Source organism: Acipenser ruthenus, chromosome 23, assembly GCF_902713425.1.
Source record: "Acipenser ruthenus chromosome 23, fAciRut3.2 maternal haplotype, whole genome shotgun sequence".
NCBI lineage: Eukaryota > Metazoa > Chordata > Actinopteri > Acipenseriformes > Acipenseridae > Acipenser > Acipenser ruthenus.
Genome location: NC_081211.1, coordinates 29,082,156 through 29,101,156, shown reverse-complemented (window position 1 = coordinate 29,101,156; position 19,001 = coordinate 29,082,156). Strand labels below are relative to the sequence as shown.

Below are 19,001 nucleotides of genomic sequence, written 5' to 3'. Positions count from 1 at the left end.
TCCTTGTAAAATGGACTTCTGCTATTCTGTAATGTGGAGTCTCGATAAGAGAAAGACCTGAGACCTAAAGCCTTTGGTTCTGGAGCTAATGAAGCCACAGTAAGAACATTCCTTAGGGTGAATAACACTCCATCAATCCAGGGTCACACTTTAAAACTCTTTAGGGTCTGCCTAATGTTACAAAACCTCCTGGCAAGCTGGCCCTTGAACTCTTTTTACTCAGGCACTTTAAGAGAGAGTCTCTTTTTCTGTGGTTTTTGTTCTCTGTACTAACCAGTCTCAGACGATTTAACTTTTTATTTAAGACAGCCTAGTGTGTGCACATTCATTTCATGCATGACATGTACCAGTAACCTTTACAGTTAAAGAGTTATAGCCACAAATCTGACAACAGTAAAGAAACAGGCGAAAACAGCTGGGACCCTAAAGGAGCTCCTGCATGTATAAAACGCCTAGATATGATGTAATACCAAGGAATTCAAGTTTACTGCAACAACATTTTAGTGTCAAACGTAATGCTTTGCCATAAACCAGGTTTCTTTTAAATGCCTAATTTACAGTCATTTCTGTTATAATGGTTGACAGTTGTGTGCTGCTGTTTATAACACCCTTTGTTTCTCATTTATAGATGCATTATTGGATGTTTATAATGTATCCTTACCCAAATCTCTTCACTCTTACTGAAATGTTGAAGCACACAAAAAAAGCACAAAAAAGGTTGACGTTATGATTCCTTTGGAGAAGCAAATGGATCGATTTTAAAATACGAAGAAAATATATATATATATAGATGTAGATATATCTGGGCTGTGACCCAAGGATGCTCTCAGAGTTAATTTAGCTGCCTTGAAGTTAAATAGATGTGCTCAGATGAGATGAGAGTGCGTGCAAACAGATGTCAAAGCAGCTTTTAGTCTTTAGTGCTTGTTTGAGAGAGCGAGAGAGAGAGGATAGCCCTCTGGATATTGCAGAGTGCTCCATGTTTCACTGTTTTTATTAGAAGAAGTGTGATGGCAATGGGGGAAGGTGACACGATGGGTTTTCATGGTCTATTTGTGGGTTTACAGTGTTTTGCTTACTTACTCCCTCTTTAGGTTGTCGGTTCTAATTATACATGGGTTTCCGTTCAGTATGCAACCCAAAGTGTTGCTGGTTTGTCTGTATTGATTGCCTGCCACTGGGTCTTGTTAGCCAGTGTTGAGCTGATGAAGTGGGACCTGTTGGGTGAAGAGAGAGGATTGGTTGGTGCCATGTTGGACCAGTAGTAAAAGAATCATGTTGCATTGCAACAAAACCACTGTTTGCACAAAATCTCATAACTTTCCCTCGACACTAGGTTCTTAATCTAGCTTGTACTTTAAGAGAAGGGTTTTGAAATACATTCTAAAACCCTGTGCGGTTAGTCCTGAGCTACATCACAGTTAATCAGAAATCTGCACTCTCCAGTTTTTCTCCAAATATATCATGGATGAAGATGGTTGGCGTTTGGGCTCTCCCTTGACATTCTCAACACTGCCCTGCATTTGTGATGCTGGACTGCAGTGTGCTTCCTCACTTGCATGTGGTCGAATGCCCTCCCGATTCTGTCTCCAGTCACCTTTCATGCCCATCGGACACATAATTAAAGGCGATCAATTGCTCAGCCTTTGGTGAGGGAGTTAATTGTCCTTTTTAGGGTCTCCAGGGCTTGGAAGCCATCGGAAACGCAGGGGTCAGCCGACTGCCTCAAGGGGAATGAATAGATTTTACACGATAAGGAGAAAAAAATAATCCACAGCATGTCAGGCCATGGAATTCAGAGAGCAGCAAATGTCTATCAAATCGACTCACAATCATGAGGAGTGCAATCATGGTAGATTTGCATTTCCCAAAGAGAGGCGTCAGTTTTCTGGTTCTTTTCAGTGGTTAATACTATATATTCATTAATAGCACTGATGGATTGTGGTAGCTCTCCTGCATTACTGATACAAAATTAGACAGCTGGGATCAGATTTATCAATGTATACAAATTAAAGTTGTCCCATATAGAAACAAACAACCTGGACATACTTTACAAACGCATGTTTTTATCTGAATTGCACCTTGTGTAAGAAGACCTTGACCACACCTGGCTGTCACAGCTCACTTTCAAGTCTCACTGTAACGCTGAGGAACACAAGGCCAGGAACAGTGGCTTGAAACCTGCTTCCAGGAGATCACCGGGAGACCTAGTCTGAGGCAACATTGCTGTATCAAACCCCAAGTCTCCCCTGGTGTTCCAAGTTCCCTTAGCGTAAGAATCTGCGATGGAAACGGGCGCATTCTAGATGCAATGTAAGGGTGGGGAATCTTTAATAGAGTTTGTCAGTTGAAGCCGTGATTTCATGCTAGCAGACAAGAGGTCCAGGTCACCCCCTGACATAACATGTCAACGTCTGACCTCGTGCACAGCAGGGTACATGGATCTGCATGCTTCTTCCTTTACAGTGTTCATATACACATTCCAAACGGTTACAGTCCTCAGACAGATACAGTACAGCCTGCGTGCAAGCACTGCCAATCAATGTCCATTAGGAAAGGCTGAATCGAATCAGGGCAGCTGGAGGCTTCGATTGCTCATCACACTATTTTCAACAAAAATTCAATTTCACTTTATGTAATAGAGTTGTTGTGTTGTTTTTTGTCATACTGACTTATAAAGCTAGGTGTTTGTAATATGAAGAGAAACGCAGCTAGACATCCATTTATTATAGTATTGAGTGATTAGCATTAGCACGTGGGCTTGGTTCCTCTGCTGGTAATATTATGCATTGTATTGATGGAAGCTCTGAGAATGTGTTCCTGCCATGAGTATGAGGCTGGGGTTTATGAAGGGGTTTGTTGTTTCATGCACAACACAATGCTGCACAGAGCTGGATGTAGGTGTCCCATGGTGTTTACACGTACCCCTGGGGTCTGTCTGAGATCGTCTGGAGGAGGAGGAGGTCAGAGTGACGGAGGAAAGCCACAAACTCACTGTTTGTAATAACATGTTTCTTGGGAATACCTACAGTACAGTATCTTCCATGTCTAGTACAATAAGGCTTCAGTTTGTTGAAGGTAAAACATAGAGCCTTTGTATTAAATGGCAGTAATAAATCTCAGATGACACACAATGGGGAATTTTTAATTTCACCATTATCCTGAGCAGGAAATGAGTCAAGTTTCACAATAGTTTCACAATAGTTTCACCCATAACCTTTATCCCTGTCCTATTATCGACGTATTCTTTCAGGGATAACTGCATGACCTTTATAGTGACTGAGACCTTCCACCTGACCCACTCCAGATCCATGAATGAAGCAGTGAAATGAGACTGGGGACTGTTTTGGGTCACTGGGCATACTAGCTATATGCCAATCTGTTGCTAATGCTAGCATATGCTTTTAATTGGATAAAAACAAGGGTGTTTTTTGAGTTTTTCCGAAATCACTGAGCAATGAATTAGCTACAGCAACACTGTTTCCATCATCAGTTCTTCTCTGTTACACTTCTCCTGAGTCTTGAACCCAGGTCACGGATAGAACAGAAAGGTTTGCATGTGACTAATTGTGGAATAAACACATTGATCGAATGAAGCAGGAGTGTATCACAGCCGCCAGCACCTGACACGAGCTCAAACTGCAGAGAATGATTGGGTTTGTGCAGCCGTGATTACAGGGCTTCAGTGAGGGCAGCAAGGTTGATCGTCTGTAATTGCTTTATGCCACGTTCAGAGCACGCGATGCCTGGAATGTAAACACACCCATTAGAGCAGCAGCAGACCCATGCACTGCACACTGCATCGCTGTCTCAACCGAGAACTGGGCTCATTAATATTCTTTAGCTTTCAATGGAAATTCCCTCATTGAGATGGCCTGAAAACAGCTCCTCATCCCATTATTTAATACAGCACATGGAAGATATATTGCAGTGTCTGGAGGGGGAGCCTCCAGGGTAAGAGATGCAGAGGCACTCAGTACGAGACTGGCCCCTGCAGTGTAAAGTCCTATTGAGCTGCATTACACTGACTGTCCCTTCTCTCTGTCCCTGCAGCAGTACGGAGGCGGTCCCCAGCTATGGAGTGGTCGAGAGGATTGCCCTCATCTCCTTCTTCTCCCTGGTGATGCTCATGACTGTCTTGGGGAACCTGCTCGTCATGGTGGCTGTTTGCAGAGACCGGCAGCTCAGGTCAGCAGCGCACACAGTACCCTTATAAAAGTGTCCCACAGTAAAAGCACAGTACTAATCCTGATCAGTTGAAAGCTGAGTTCAGTGTAAGTGTGGCTCTCGTTTGCTTGTCCAGGAAGATCAAGACGAACTACTTCATTGTGTCGCTGGCGTTCGCAGACCTGCTGGTGTCCGTGATGGTGATGCCGTTCGGCGCCATCGAGCTGGTCCACCAGAACTGGATCTACGGAGAGACCTTCTGCCTGGTCAGGACATCGCTGGACGTGCTGCTGACCACCGCCTCAATCCTGCATCTCTGCTGCATCTCCCTGGACAGGTGGGCTGTTTATTATGCATTACACACCAAAGGCCTTTACAGCCCTGTGCATACAGCAGTGATTCTGTATGACTTGCTAGCCCAGTCAAAAGGGCTGTTTTACAATGAGATCCTATCCTGTGGTTCAGTAAAACAATTTAGGAAGGTTAATTATAGGGCGGGTGGAGGGGTACTAGATTAGTAATGTCTCTCAGGCATGGGGGGAGTGGGAAAGTGGTTGTAAATGTTGTACAGTACGTAAGGAGGAGAAAGAGAGAGGGGCAGGGGGAGCACAGTATGTGTCTCTTTTCTGATGGCGCGATGACTAATTGGTTTTTGAAGCAAATACTGTTTGGCTAATTGTTTAAAAAGATGCAGTGCAGAGCTTGTTTTCAGATTCCGAGGCAGTTCATACCTAAGGGGAGTATATTTATTGAGAAGGACTCGAACCTGTTTGTGTTTGGGTCTGCTTGTAAGGTTTCGGAGGGTCTGTGGTGGGCTGGGGTGGAGGGTTCTCACGCAGAAGAGAAGCTGGAGTTTATCAGTATAAATAGTCCTGACTACTACTTATCAAGGGGGTTTGATTTAATGAGTCTTAAGCCATTTGCATTTTTCTCATTAGAAAATGTATAAATATGTATGGCCTAATTTATTTAGCTGTTATATTGTTAATGATGTTTACAAAGCGTTGCATTGCTTATTCAAATGAATGTTATTGAAATTATGTTATTTTTAATTCGATAAAGCATAAATACACAGAACAAACACTGGTCTACAAACTTTAAACTATTTATTATTCAATTTTATATAATTGTATTTATTTAGGTATTTATTTATTCATTCATACATGTATTATTATTATCATTATTATAGCATTTTATACAGTTAATTATGAAACACTATTCCATTCAAATCATGTGACAATGTGACTTTTCGACCCTGTCAACTCCCCATACTATATATATATTGTGCCACTGTTATAAGATATATTTTGTCCGTAAGGGTAGCTTTAACTACAGGCATATGTTTGTATGAAGGTGCTATACAAAATAAATTTCATTGATTGTTTGTATTGCTGAACCTGGATGAAAATTTCCAGTACCATTTCAATGTTGATAAGAAATCAAATACTTTCCAGGCTCGCCCAGACAACCACTAATTTGCATTATCCGCAGCGCTATGAGCAGACTGCAATCAACTCCCTTTGTGCTACAACTTTGACGCCTGGAAAAGATGTTGACAGCTGCCAGAAAGCCTCTGGGTTTCTTTGTGTGTGTGCTTTCATTTTCATTTGCTTTTTCAGCCCTTATCTGCGGTGCAGTCAGTTCTGTTCGGAGCTTTACAAGACAAAAAAGGAATGATTCCTGTGTCTTAAGGTAGTGATTGAGCTGTCACTCCAAATCACTGCCAAACACAGAGCCCGTTTTCAGGGAGGGTTACAGAAGCAGTAATGCTTGGATTTGATCAAAGCTGTGGACTGCTCAGATAACCACTGTGACTTCTTGTGCTGTGTACCAGTGTTGGAATTAAGATCTTGCCAGTCTTTGGCTGCACATGAACCCTATACCTCAGACTTTGTTCTCATGTACGAGTGTGACACTTCCAGAAGCAGCTGTGCTGGTTTTAATACTCATCTACAGTGATCTCCCAATCATTTACAAGAAAGAGAGGCGGGAATGGGGGCGGAGGGGGAGCCTTCTCGCTGATTACCAGCCATGATTCACACTTCACACCGTCTCATAAAAGGAAGTAGGCAGATCACACATTAACTAGCTGCTCTCTAAACAGCAGAGTGAATCCATGTCACTGTGGGGTTGCTGTGCCCCTGACACTGCGGCTCCGAGCACCTCCGAATTTCACATCTTGAGCCAATGGTATCTTGAATCGAATAGCGGACCAGCGAAGTGTCCAGCTTCCTCCTGCTTTTGAAGTTGTAGGCGTGACTGTCTTCTGATTCTGAATACAGAAAAAAGATTAGTGGTTTACCGGTAGGGTGTTGTAATGTGCCGCTGTCATTAAACACGGCGAATGCTGAAATGTTTGAGATGTTCTGCATTGGAAATCCAAGCAATGACCAGAACTGGTTTGGTCACAGCTGGTAACAGGAGCCGGTAGTGCTGTTTGTCAGCTGCTCGTGCTTTTTCAAGAGGCTGGAATGCTACAAGTTGCTGCTGTAACTATATGCTTGATATGCTTGAATTCACTACCTTCCAGCACTTGAACAATGGATCCATTTAAACCCATTGCCATCCACATTCCATTCCATTCTTCTCAAACTACATAATGAAGGAGTCTTTAGAGCACATGAGAGTACAGTATCTATCTAAACCCCACACGTGAAGCCTCTACAATCTAGGTGCTGTCATGCATGTGAGCACATTGGAGTTCCACTGTATGTTTTCTTGTATTTGGTTTATGTTTCCTGGTAATTTGGTCCAAGTTGAGATGGCCCTGTATCTATTCCACCAGAGCTAAGATCTCCAGCCCTTGATTTAGAGAGCTCTGTGATTTTAAATGTCATTCTGTGATTAGAAATCAGCCGGTGGAAAGCAGACTGATAAGCAGTGACTGTATCTGGAAATGTCAAATCGCTTCAGAGCTGGACAGCAGATAAAGTCAGATAGCAATAAGAGAAGGGTGACTAAATCAGGTCAGCTTGCTACCTTGGGATTAGTCTATTCCATGCCTTCACTCCTTCCACACTGCAGCCCAGCACTCTCACCACTGAGCTACTCAAACCCACTGCCTTCCATCCCCTTGTCACCCTCTCTGTTAAGAAGTGTCTCCTTCCCTCTGTCCTAAGTCTATGTTCAAGTTACAACTCTGGCCTTGTTTCTGTCCTGTGCTTAAAGTGTTGTTCAGGGTTAACTAATGCTCAAACCCCGTCATGGTCTGTATACTTTATCAAAAGCATACATGGATGTAAATGTTGTTATCACATTGAGCTCTGGCTGAATAAAACAAAGCAAGTAGAGTGCTGCTACAGTTTATCGAGTGCTGTGTTGAGTGGGTGAGACCACTGGGAGGCCAACCAATGACACATGAAACTGGAATTTATAAAAGCATGGTGTATAAAAGCCTCGAGTCATGATGGCATTTTGCTGTAATGTGCATTAGACAGTGAATGAATGAGAGTGGATCCTGAATAAGCATTGAAGGAAGGCAGGGCTGTAAATTCATTCACTCAGCCTCCAGGCTACAGCGTGAGAAACACAGCAAGAGAAGTGCTTTCTGTAAAAGCTCCCGCTTGTTACTTATTTTTACCATTTAATGTAAAACAAATGCACTTCAGTGTTTTGACCTATATGTCTGAGAACTGGAAGGAAAAAATATGACATTCTGCAGTCAAAAGCATGCCTGTTTGGGCTACCCGTGTTAGGAAGGTAGCTGCAGACACACACTGAGGGACATGCTGTTCATCTCCCGGCTCTGTGAACAGATGTGTCCTCCAGATGTGTGAAGGACTGGGATCCCAGTGCACAACAGCGGCAGGCTGGCCTGCTCCCCGGATCCTGGCTCAACAGACTTGTCTCTCTTTCTTGTTGCTCTCACTCTGCCCTTGAATAAAATAAGCCTTTGAAGCAACTTCCATTATTTTATATCTGAAGCACAGCCATGTCATTGCCCAGACAGATTTCTCAGCGTCATTGACTTTGACTGTTTGATTTTTTTCATAGTGGCTTTGGTAGTTTTCAGATTAAAGTGGGGCTTTAGCTACCATGTCCTCATCACAGAAATTCCACCTTGCTCAGGCTTGCTTTACGCTTTGTGTGTTTGTGTGTTTGTTTGTTTTACAGCTAAAATACTACAAATGCTACCCTTTTTGTAACATGATTAATGAAAACCTAATTGTAGGGTTTGCACATATCAACAGCTGTGTGCAGAACTTCACACAGCGAGACTCCCAAGAGGATCACAAGATATGAGACTGTTACAGCAACTGAACGTAACTGAAATGCCTTCTGAATGTTGCATCTGTATTAATAACAACAAACAAACTCAAGACAGCAGAGACCAGCAGAGACCAGCTGTAACTGGTGACGTGCGCAGGCAGTAAGGTTTGTTTGTGAGTTTCAATCTCGTTGCCTGGCGCACGTTACCATGGAGACGTGTCACCTATAATGGTCTTCTGGAATGAGAGTAGATAAGTTTGGAGAGCTTGACGCTCGTTGAAAATGGCAAGCGTGAAGGACCGGAGACCCTGGAGTGCAGGAAGGTCAGAGCTGACCAGAGAAAGTGAAAGTGACAAGATGATTCGATTACGACTGAAAGGTCACATGCCTGTGCCACTAAGACAGTGAAGACGCGGTGCACTGCACTGCACGAGGATGGATACAAACACAGGTACTGCAACAAAACACATGGAAACTGGGGAATTTATTCAGGGATCTCCCCCCCGGGTGGGCGCGTGTACATCATGTGTGAGGGTCAAAAGTGCACAATGGGATGTCCTTGTAACAAGTCTGTAGTGGCCAATAGGGATGCAATGCAATATAGGAATTTAAACCGGGGTCTCTTTGCCTGTCCCTTCTATCCTGTCTAGACAGCCACCCGTTCCTCCCTCCTCCTCCTCCCAGCCCTACTGCCCCTGCTTCTCAGTTTCATCTGCTTCTCTCACTCACATGGAAACCACTCTCTAGGGTATGATGCTATTGAACTACTCTCGAGTTAAAAGCTTTGTGATTAAGGACCTGCGATTCATCTACATTATTGCTAACGGGGTATATTATGAAAGACCACCGTTGGAAATCGAGAACATTAATCTGTCCATTATTAACTGCACATTAGCATGCAGGCTGACAGAATGTTCTTCCCTGTTATCCGTGAGTGTATGTGTGACATTGACAGGTCAGGGTGAAGACAGACTGTGCCCACGGCCCAATGGGACAGACGGCATGCTTTGCATTGTGGTTGATATTCATGAGTGCAAAGTGCTTTATAATAAAGCATCAATACTCCCTGCTGCACTACACTCTGGCCTCTTAAATCTTGATTGGACACAAAGCACTCTCTTCCAGCAGCAAAGCATGTGTAGGAATACAGAAGCGATTGTTAACACGCTGTGGGAGGGAGACGCACACGGACTCAAAGCACTGCTGCTCTTCATGTAGTAGCTACAGGACTGCCAGCCAAAGCTTTAAGGCTCTTATCTCCTCCTATTAACATCAGCAGCGTTTTATCACGCTTGTGTTGAAGAACTTTTGCTTCTTGTTTTGTTCTTATAGCGAACTCTTTAACACTGCAGACCTGCAGACCTGCCCTTAGGAATGAAAGCTCCTCTCTGAACTGCAGGTCACTCTAGTGAATGTATTGTAGCCATCTGGCTATTTATGCTATGTGTTGTATCGTTTTGTGTTGCTGTTTCATGTTTTGTCTGTCCTGAGTGCCTGTGCATGGGAGGGGGAAACCTGTGTGGTTTAGAAAAAGATAGTGTGTCAACCTTTTTGTTTGTGTTTGTAAAAACTGTGTGTTTTGCAACCGATAAACGGCTTAGTCGTCCAGTTTTATAGTTTAGGGTTGTTTTTTTTTTAATTTAAAAAGGTTAGTTAGCGCTCCAAAGTGGAGTTAGGCTTTTGTTTAGTTTTGATTTGGATTGGCTTTTATTTCTGTAATTAATTTTAAAAAAAACACCTCAATCTTGTGTCTGGGTCTTCTGCAAAAGGGCTATCGAACCTTTCAACAAGTGAAATCGTTCACTATAGATATACTGTATGAGATCAGCATATCCAAATTAAGTATAACATGCAAGCAAAAAACCAATCGATCTTCAACAGAGAATAAGGGAACCAGTGATAACAGGACCTTGGGTTGCAGCACTCCTTGATGTCATGCCTAGTCTTGTTTTCCATTTGCAGGTACTACGCCATTTGTTGTCAGCCGCTGGTCTACAGCAACAGAATGACGCCCCTGAGGGTGTCTCTCATGTTGGGGGGTTGCTGGGTAATCCCATCCGTCATCTCCTTCTTACCCATAATGCAAGGCTGGAACAGCATTGGGATAGATCATTTGGTGAGTGCCATCAATAAAATGTACTTCAGTCCTTTTATTTGTATAGTTTGCATTTTAATATTACGGTGACCGTATGGCTCAGTGTTCATGCTTGTGATGTCATGAATTACAGTACAGCTGTCAAAAAAAATACAGCCATCCAGTCCTGTGCACAATCTAACATGCTCCTATTGAACATGCCACTTATTAGGTCAACATTGTTAATGACCTGTGTACTACATTTTAATGAGCCACACTTCGGACGCTGGCTGATCTCTGGCTTCTGAATATAATAAACCTCAAATTATTTTTGCTTGCTTGTAATCATGCCCTTAATTATAATTAATCCTAGCATTATACGAACAATCATATTTGAGCTCTGTGTTCAGTGATTTTATATTATTTATTATTATTTATTTCTTAGCAGACACCCTTATCCAGGGCAACTTACAATTGTTACAAGATATCACATTATTTTTTACATACAATTACCCATTTATACAGTTGGGTTTTTACTAGAGCAATCTAGGTAAAGTACCTTGCTCAAGGGTACAGCAGCAGTGTCCCCCACCTGAGATTGAACCCACGACCCTCCGGTCAAGAGTCCAGAGCCCTAACCACTACTCCACACTGCTGCCCATATTGTGTTTTTAACAACACAATTCAGAACAGAAAACTCAGCAAATTAAATGACAAGAACTCAGAATATGTGAGAGCCAGCAAATGCAAAGAAATACAGTGAATCAAGCACTGAGAATTCAATACTGCTCTGCACATCTAGGTAACACAGTATGTACCAGCGATGAGGGCACCACTGAGATAAACACAAAGCCAAAATCTTATTAGGGCATGAAATTGACTATATATATATAGCTGTCAAGTATAGCGAATAATGGAAAATATGTCCCTGATGCTGGATGGGCTATTAATCCTGTGACGGTATCTGCAGAGCAATCAGATAGCTATCTAAACACACACTTCTAGTTTCCTTCACAAAATGTATGGTAGCATCTTTTTAATAGACTGACCTCGGGGCTCAACATGAAAAGCAGCTGGTGTGAATACGTGGCTCAGTAGCTGGAGCTCTGTAAATTGCAGTGCTGAAGTTGGTGAAGATCGTGGGTTTAGATATCTCAGTCGTTGCAGCGCTGGGCTGCAGTGTGGAATGCAGTGGGTTAGGAAGCTCAGTTGTTAGGTGGTTCAGCTGTCTGTGGAAAGTACCTGCTTTGAGTATTTTAGTGGTTAAAGCACAGGTCTGCAATGTTGATGATAGAGGGTGTAAGAATGTCAGCAGTTAGAGGCCTCAGCTGAGATTTTCCACTGCAGTGCTGCAGCCCAGTGCTGTAACCGCAGAGCTGCTCTGAACCAATAGGTAAGAGAGGCTGTTCATTTCACAATGAAAATAAGCCAGTGTTTTGTGGGAACAGTTGGGCGAGTGAAGGGAAGGGATTAGACCTTGTAGCCACGCAGTAAAGTTAACTACAGCTGCATCACAAGTTTAATGCATATTTACCCAGAAAACAGATCATTCAGCTTAAGCTTAAGCTTAAGCTTTCTCATAATGGGATGCTGTGTTGTTTTAGTAAATATGACTTTGTTGTCACATTTATGCAACATTTGATTGTGTAGTTGAACCTTTTTTTTCCCCGGATCACATAGGGACCAAACGCTTTCAGATATTGGCATCAAATTTGACACAGCAATGTTCTATGATTTTCTCATTCTACTGTGAAGGTAGGTCATGTTTTCTCTAAATGAGCCAAAATTGATAGAACAAAGGTTGTAGAGGTCAGTGGTGCTGGATCACAAATGTTTAATTCATGTATGAAAAAAAACACAAAAATTCCCAGGTGATGAGAGAATGGTATGCGCTAAAAAAGGGGGCAGCCGTGTGGAGTAGTGGTTAGGGCTCTGGACTCTTCACCAGAGGGTCATGGGTTCAATCCCACGTGGGGGACACTGCTGCTGTACCCTTGAGCAAGGTACTTTACCTAGATTGCTCCAGTAAAAACCCAACTGTATAAATGGGTAATTGTATGTTCAAATAATGTGATATCTTGTAACAATTGTAAGTTGCCCTGGATAAGGTCGTCTGCTAAGAAATAAATAAATAATAATAAACTGATCAAGGATGTTAAATGAATTCTGTACATGAAGCAGAATGTTTCCTGTTTGGATTAAACAGTAACCCTAAGTGCTGGTCGTAATGGTTTTGTTGTTGTTTGCTCCCTGGCAGATAGAAGCAAGGAAGTTCAGCGGGGACTCGAACTCCACCATGTGTGTTTTCATGGTGAACAAACCATACGCGCTCACCTGCTCTGTGGTGGCGTTTTACATCCCTCTGGGGCTGATGGTCCTGGCCTACCAGCGCATCTACGTGACCGCGCGGGAGCACGCTCGACAGATCAACATGCTGCAGCGTGCGGGGGGTGCCAGCGCCTCTTCAGACAGCGCCGCCCACCAGCGCAACCACCGCATGCGCACGGAGACCAAGGCAGCCAAGACTCTGGGTATCATCATGGGCTGCTTCTGCCTGTGCTGGGCGCCCTTCTTCATCACCAACGTGGTCGACCCATTCATCGACTACGCGGTGCCCGAGAAACTGTGGGCCGCCTGCCTGTGGCTGGGCTACATCAACTCCATGCTCAACCCCTTCCTGTATGCCTTTCTGAACAAATCCTTCCGCCGTGCCTTCCTCATCATCCTGTGCTGTGGGAACCAGCGCTCTCGCAGGCAGTCCCTCCTGGTGCCCAGCGTGCCCTGCCCTGCCCCTACAATCAACGGATCTACACACGTGCTGAGGTAGGTCCGCTTACTGTGCTAGACCTTGCCAAAGGCAGGCATCAGGTGTCAGAGGCCCAGCCAGCTTCTCTTGCCCCCATTACATCTGGTCTTGCAGGGTAGATGATACCGTCTAGTGGCACTTTTCTCAAATCAGGCACAGTATTTAACATGGAGAGATGTCAGCTGCTTTGATCTATTCTTTTATTATAGTTACTTATATGGATCTGCACCGGGTTACTTGAAATAATGTAACAGCTGCTTGCTGCATGTATTCAAACCCACAGAATAATCTGTTTTCTTAGCATCCAGAGGTCATGCAGGTTTTGATTACGATCCTCACAGTGCTTCATTGTGAGCAATCTGGCAGCCACACTGATGTACAGTATATATATCTCTATATAATGAAGCTGTCTCCTGATTATTTAAGTGCACAGCTGCAGATTCGGTGCATCTAATTGGGGCAGTAATTGCTAAGTGTGGATCTGTCTTTTAAGTCCTGGAGATCACAGGACTCCAGCTGTACGCACAGTGGAACTCTTATGAGCAGGAGCAGCAGTCCCAGTATCACTACAGTGAAGTGCAACCAAGTAAACTGCACTTAAACAAGTGCGGGGGAAGATATTCTACTGGGAGTTTATCTGCACTTTTACTGAAGCGAATTTCCACATTTGTAGCTCAGGTTATTGTCTGTGTTGTGTAGTAAAGTTCTTTGGTGCAGACAAAGGCGCTCTGAGGATGTAAAGGAGGTTGTATTATAAATAGCATATAACCGCAGGCATCCCCTTCTGTTCAGTCTCTGTGTACACCTTGTCGTGGTTCGAGAGGTCCATGGACATGTCAAAATCAATCAGTGAACCTCGTGTTTAAATCAAAGTACAAGTACAAGTACAAGTACAAGTACAGCGGAATTGTTTGCTGAAATTGCAATTACAATTACAATGCTATTCTGTTCAATTACAATTAGAATTAAAATGTTTACTCTGTTTATTCTAAATAACAAAGTAATAATCACAGGCAAAAGTCTGGCCTACTATATAACTTTTCTTTTTTTCAAACAAACGAGGTCACCAAAAGTGGTTGAAAATACAAGAATGATGATTGGATGACAAGTAAATGCGTAATTGAATTGCAATCGATCAAACATTGATAAAACATCCTGATGCGTCATGAATCGGAGCTTCAGATGTCACCGGCTGTCTAAACAGCTCTGAACAGCTTTGTCAGGCCTCGCTAGTGTTTGAATTTCAGTCTCTGGCGCTGTATCAGCTCCTGGCTGAAAATCTTCATGTCAAGTGCTTGGAATCATTTCTCAGCTCTTTGCATCCTCTGCTTTCAGGAGAAACTGCAGGTCTTTATTTGTCAATTAGTCATGGCTGTTTTCTGCCAGGCTTCGTTCCAGATGTTACAGGCATTTGCTGGCGAGCGTCTGCCTGCTGTTCCCTCTGAGAACTCAATGTGCAGTTTCAGCACCTCGTAGCTCAGAAACCCTCGGCGATTCAGGCTTCATATTTTTAAAAACAAAACTTCACAGCCAGCGTTTCCAGCAGGATAATAATGCAGCCCAGACCACTGCAGTTATTTCAAAACGTGCAGATTTGGATTAAAAAAAAAAGTGCAGATGGCCCATTCAGAATGATTTACATTATATACAGCTGCAACATTTCAGCTCTTTCCAAGGAACTCCCTCAGAGATCTGCTCCAGCATCAGCTGGCCACTGACCCTCGAAGCTGAACTTATAGGCTCCAGGCAGCAGTCACATGACCTTGACCCTGTAAATCTTGACCCTTTAAATCCGCTCCCTTGAAGGATTTGCTAACACTAAAGATGAATACTAGAAATTACAAATACTGTACAGTAAGACACAATAACACTCCAGTAAAACGGCAGTATAGAATATTGCACTGGTATATTTGCCCCGTCATTCCAGTTTCCCATGCTGATCCCATGTTTATAAGATGCATTTCCCATGGTTACCCCATGTTTTTATTTACAGAGGTTTGTCATACTTATCTGTGCAATCACTATGATTTGATAGAGCTTTTCTTAGGGAATGTGCATCAGATAATAATACATATTTTAAAAAAAAACAATAATAATGTAGAGCATTGGCTCCCTGACATCCCTGTGCTGGGAGCCTGCATTCAAAACCAGCGGTCAGATACAAGTTAGAATCTTTCCATAAGCACACTGTTCTCAGCTGTGCCTGACTCTGATGCTCAATTATCATCCCGAGTCCCGAATGCAGCAATTATCATGAGAAGATCCAAGGAAAACAAACCTCCCTCTATATTTAATAGAAAATGATTTATTTCTTGAATAATCTATAAGGATAATGCATTCTTTAACATTGCTGTGTATTTATGCATGGATTAGCAGTGACATTTAACTGCATTCCCCAAAGTAAGAGTGTATAAATAATTCATACGAAGAGGCAAAAAAATCAGGCGATGTCAAACACCTTTAGTCAACCAGAGGCTGCAGACCAAAGGGAGCGGACTCTGAATCATGAACTCTATTGATCTACAATTAAAAATAAGGACCTGATCTGCTGCCCACCTGTTCTGTATCTGTATCAGTCAGGAACACACAGGAAAACACACACACACACACCCAGGAACACACACACACACATGCACAAACACACACACCCAGGAACACACACACACACATGCACAAACACACACACACACACACACACACACGCACACACTTTTTAAAATTATACTAATTATAGGATTATAGATTTTCCCTTGGGGAGTCTATCCGTTTGTGAAATGAGATGCATTTTAACCACCTATAAAGTTCATTGTATTTGGGACTCATGAACTTCATTGAGAATGCAGATCAGGCCGCTCTCACAGCAGCTGCTGGCAGGTTCAGTTTTACAGGGGCACGTTAGTGAGAGTAACATTAAAAAGCAGTTGTGATTGTAATCCTCAGACACAATGTATCGAGGCTGGAACCTGCAGTTTAACCAAGACGACAGTCGCCTTCCGGTGTAGTTCTCTTGAAGCTGATCTCTGTAGGGGAGACCGGGGCTACAGTTCAAATGAATCTGTAAACGTTTTATTTGCTTGATCATTTCATTGCATGACACACATAGCTGTTAGTGTTCTGCATTGGTGCATGTACTGTAAAAGTAAATATTTCTTCACAGCCTTCTCCGTACAGAGACACAATGTTGGTTTTGCTCATAGATGCATGGTAGTTGTCATTTAAAGAATAGTCACGGATCTCTGTTGGAGGGCACCTCATGATGTGTTTTCTGGTTCATGTATTTAATATTTTATTCACTGGAAAAGCCATGTGTGTCACTAACGTGCCCCAGTAATGTGGGGCCGTCACCATAGAGATTACATTGCTTTCTTATTCAGAACCCAGTCCTCAAGCATCACACACAGGCACGGAGCACAGAAAAACAGCTGACGAAACACATGAAGGCTTTATTGTGAAACCCAAGATAAAAGAACAAACCGTTTCACAAACCGAACGCACGTTGTGTTAGGTGTTAATTCGAGGGAATGGGAGGTGACAGGCTCTTTTTAAATGTTTTTTTTTTAATGAAGGAATGCCGTGCTGTATTGCAAGGACTACTCACGCCCCGCGTTATTGCGATATTAAAACCAGCAGACCAAATTGTATCATAAATGATGTGACTTCACTGCAAACAAACAGAGTACCGGAGAGGCTGATTATTCAGACATGAGCAGAGGAACGGCAGGACAATCAAATTAATGATACTGCGGGGAATACATGTAAATACTTGTACCGCAAAACTGTGTACTTAATAAATGCCATTAGTGATTTGTGGTTTATCAAAAGGGCAACAATTTACACGTGTCATATTAACATCTCACTCCTCTGTGAACAGACTTACATGGCTACATCCTTTCACCCAATAGCCATCGACAGCAAACCCTTGTAACAGCTTGACCCTTATAAAAGTTTGCCATGGTATTTTTGCTCGGTGTTTTTGCAGTTTTACTATGCTTTTCCTCATGATTATACAATTAATTTCCCAGTTTATCCTGGTTTGTCATGTTTATTAATATACTATGCCATATCTCACTATTCTTTACAAGGAGGCTGTGTGGTCCAGTGGTTAAAGAAACGGGCTTGTAACCAGGAGGTCCCCGGTTCAAATCCCACCTCAGACACTGACTCACTGTGTGACCCTGAGCAAGTCACTTGTGCTCTGTCTTTCGGGTGAGACATAGTTGTAAGTGACTCTGCAGCTGATGCATAGCTCACACACCCTAGTCTCTGTAAGTTGCCTTGGATAAAAGTGTCTGCTAAATAAACAAATAATAATGCTTTACCATGCTTTATTACACTTTGCTGTGCTTTTACTATGAGGGACTTTTAGAAGGGGAGTTCTGGGTCAGATACCGCAATGTCATTTTTCTGGAATCAGGGACCACAGCCAACAGCTCAACAGCATTTCAAAGACATACAGAGATAGTGATTGAACTAACAAAAGACCAGGATCTCTCTGATGGGGAAAGATGCATGGTATGGTATTTCTGATGACATACTGCAGACCCCCATGAGAACGTGCCAGACCATACTGTGATGAGAGGGTTTGTTTTATAGGCATTCCTTCAGTCCTATGCACTTCCAATGCATTGAGCTACACAATGACTCGTGCTGTGCTCTGCGTTCCTCAACAGCGGGAGCTGCAGATTGTTTCCGTGCAAACCAGGTCCTTATTTGTTTTTATGTTGTTTCTCCGAGTCCAACGACTCTGCTATAATTTGAAGATGGAGATTTCAGAATTGGTATGTCTCAATGTAAATATTTACAAATGAGCTCTTAACCGTTCTATAGTCACGCCATAAAATTGTGCAAACAGCATGATCATAAATACATTTTTTGTTGCTGACATTTTGCAGAAACAGTCAGGGTATTTTGTTTCCCCTGTTTTGGCCCTCTCCCCCCCACTCTTAATCAAATCTAGTAGAACTTGTGACTGGTTTGATACGTGAGATGTCATGGTTTAAGCTAACAGGGAATTCAAGCCATGCAGCTCTGGTAAGAGACAATGGTGTCTGCTGGAAGTGGTGGTGCCACTGTGATGTTTTGTCAGGGGAGAAATGCATTATTCATCAGTCTAATGTTTCTTACTGATATCTTATAGGGTTAGCATGCATTTGTTTTGACTGCTTAAGCAACCTTTTTAAAAGATCCCCCCCCATAGTAAAATCACAGTAAAGTGAAAGCAAGCAAAGTGAAACCATAGTAAAGCATAGGTAAACATTGTAAAGCCCAGAAAGGCATGATAAAGCATATTAAAAATCATGGGAAGCTATGGTAAGTGCAGCGTTCCACCGTGAGAAAAGCATTAGAAAACTGAAAATGTAATATGGTAAACTTTTATACCAGTGGAACTGGATAATGCAATGAGAAATGAGAGGCCTTACAATAAAACCCCCAATATATATATTAGATTCAGCAGTGCTGGAGGACACGAGCCCTCTCTGCTGTCTTCATTCCCTGCTGTTGCGCGTCCCAGTGAACTGAAGCCAGGGCTCTGGGGTTCACTTCTTGAAGCAGCCTCCCTTCTTGCACCTGTAGAATGAATAGATCCACTCCTGGTTGTGTTGCATTATAAAGATTCATATGCTGTCAAATTAACCAGCTCTCGGGGCACAGACAGATCCCCTCTCGTTCCACAACATGAATCATCCCATCACTGAAGGTGTGTGCTGGTCAGAGCTTGAAAAGTGCAAGCCTCAGCTTCAAGTG

General features: G+C 42.9%; 1 protein-coding gene across 2 annotated transcripts in view; it reads left to right on the top strand.

Annotated features, from left to right (window-relative positions):
* LOC117413069 (5-hydroxytryptamine receptor 4-like) overlaps nt 1–19,001 on the top strand; it is a 62,035-nt gene that overhangs the window by 23,623 nt on the left and 19,411 nt on the right. For both annotated transcript variants that reach the window (XM_034021805.3, XM_058997182.1), the window contains exons 3-6: nt 4,054–4,188; nt 4,304–4,504; nt 10,339–10,492; nt 12,708–13,273. In XM_034021805.3, coding sequence (XP_033877696.3) covers nt 4,054–4,188; nt 4,304–4,504; nt 10,339–10,492; nt 12,708–13,273 — 1,056 coding nt within the window. The remainder of the gene's footprint in view (nt 1–4,053; nt 4,189–4,303; nt 4,505–10,338; nt 10,493–12,707; nt 13,274–19,001) is intronic.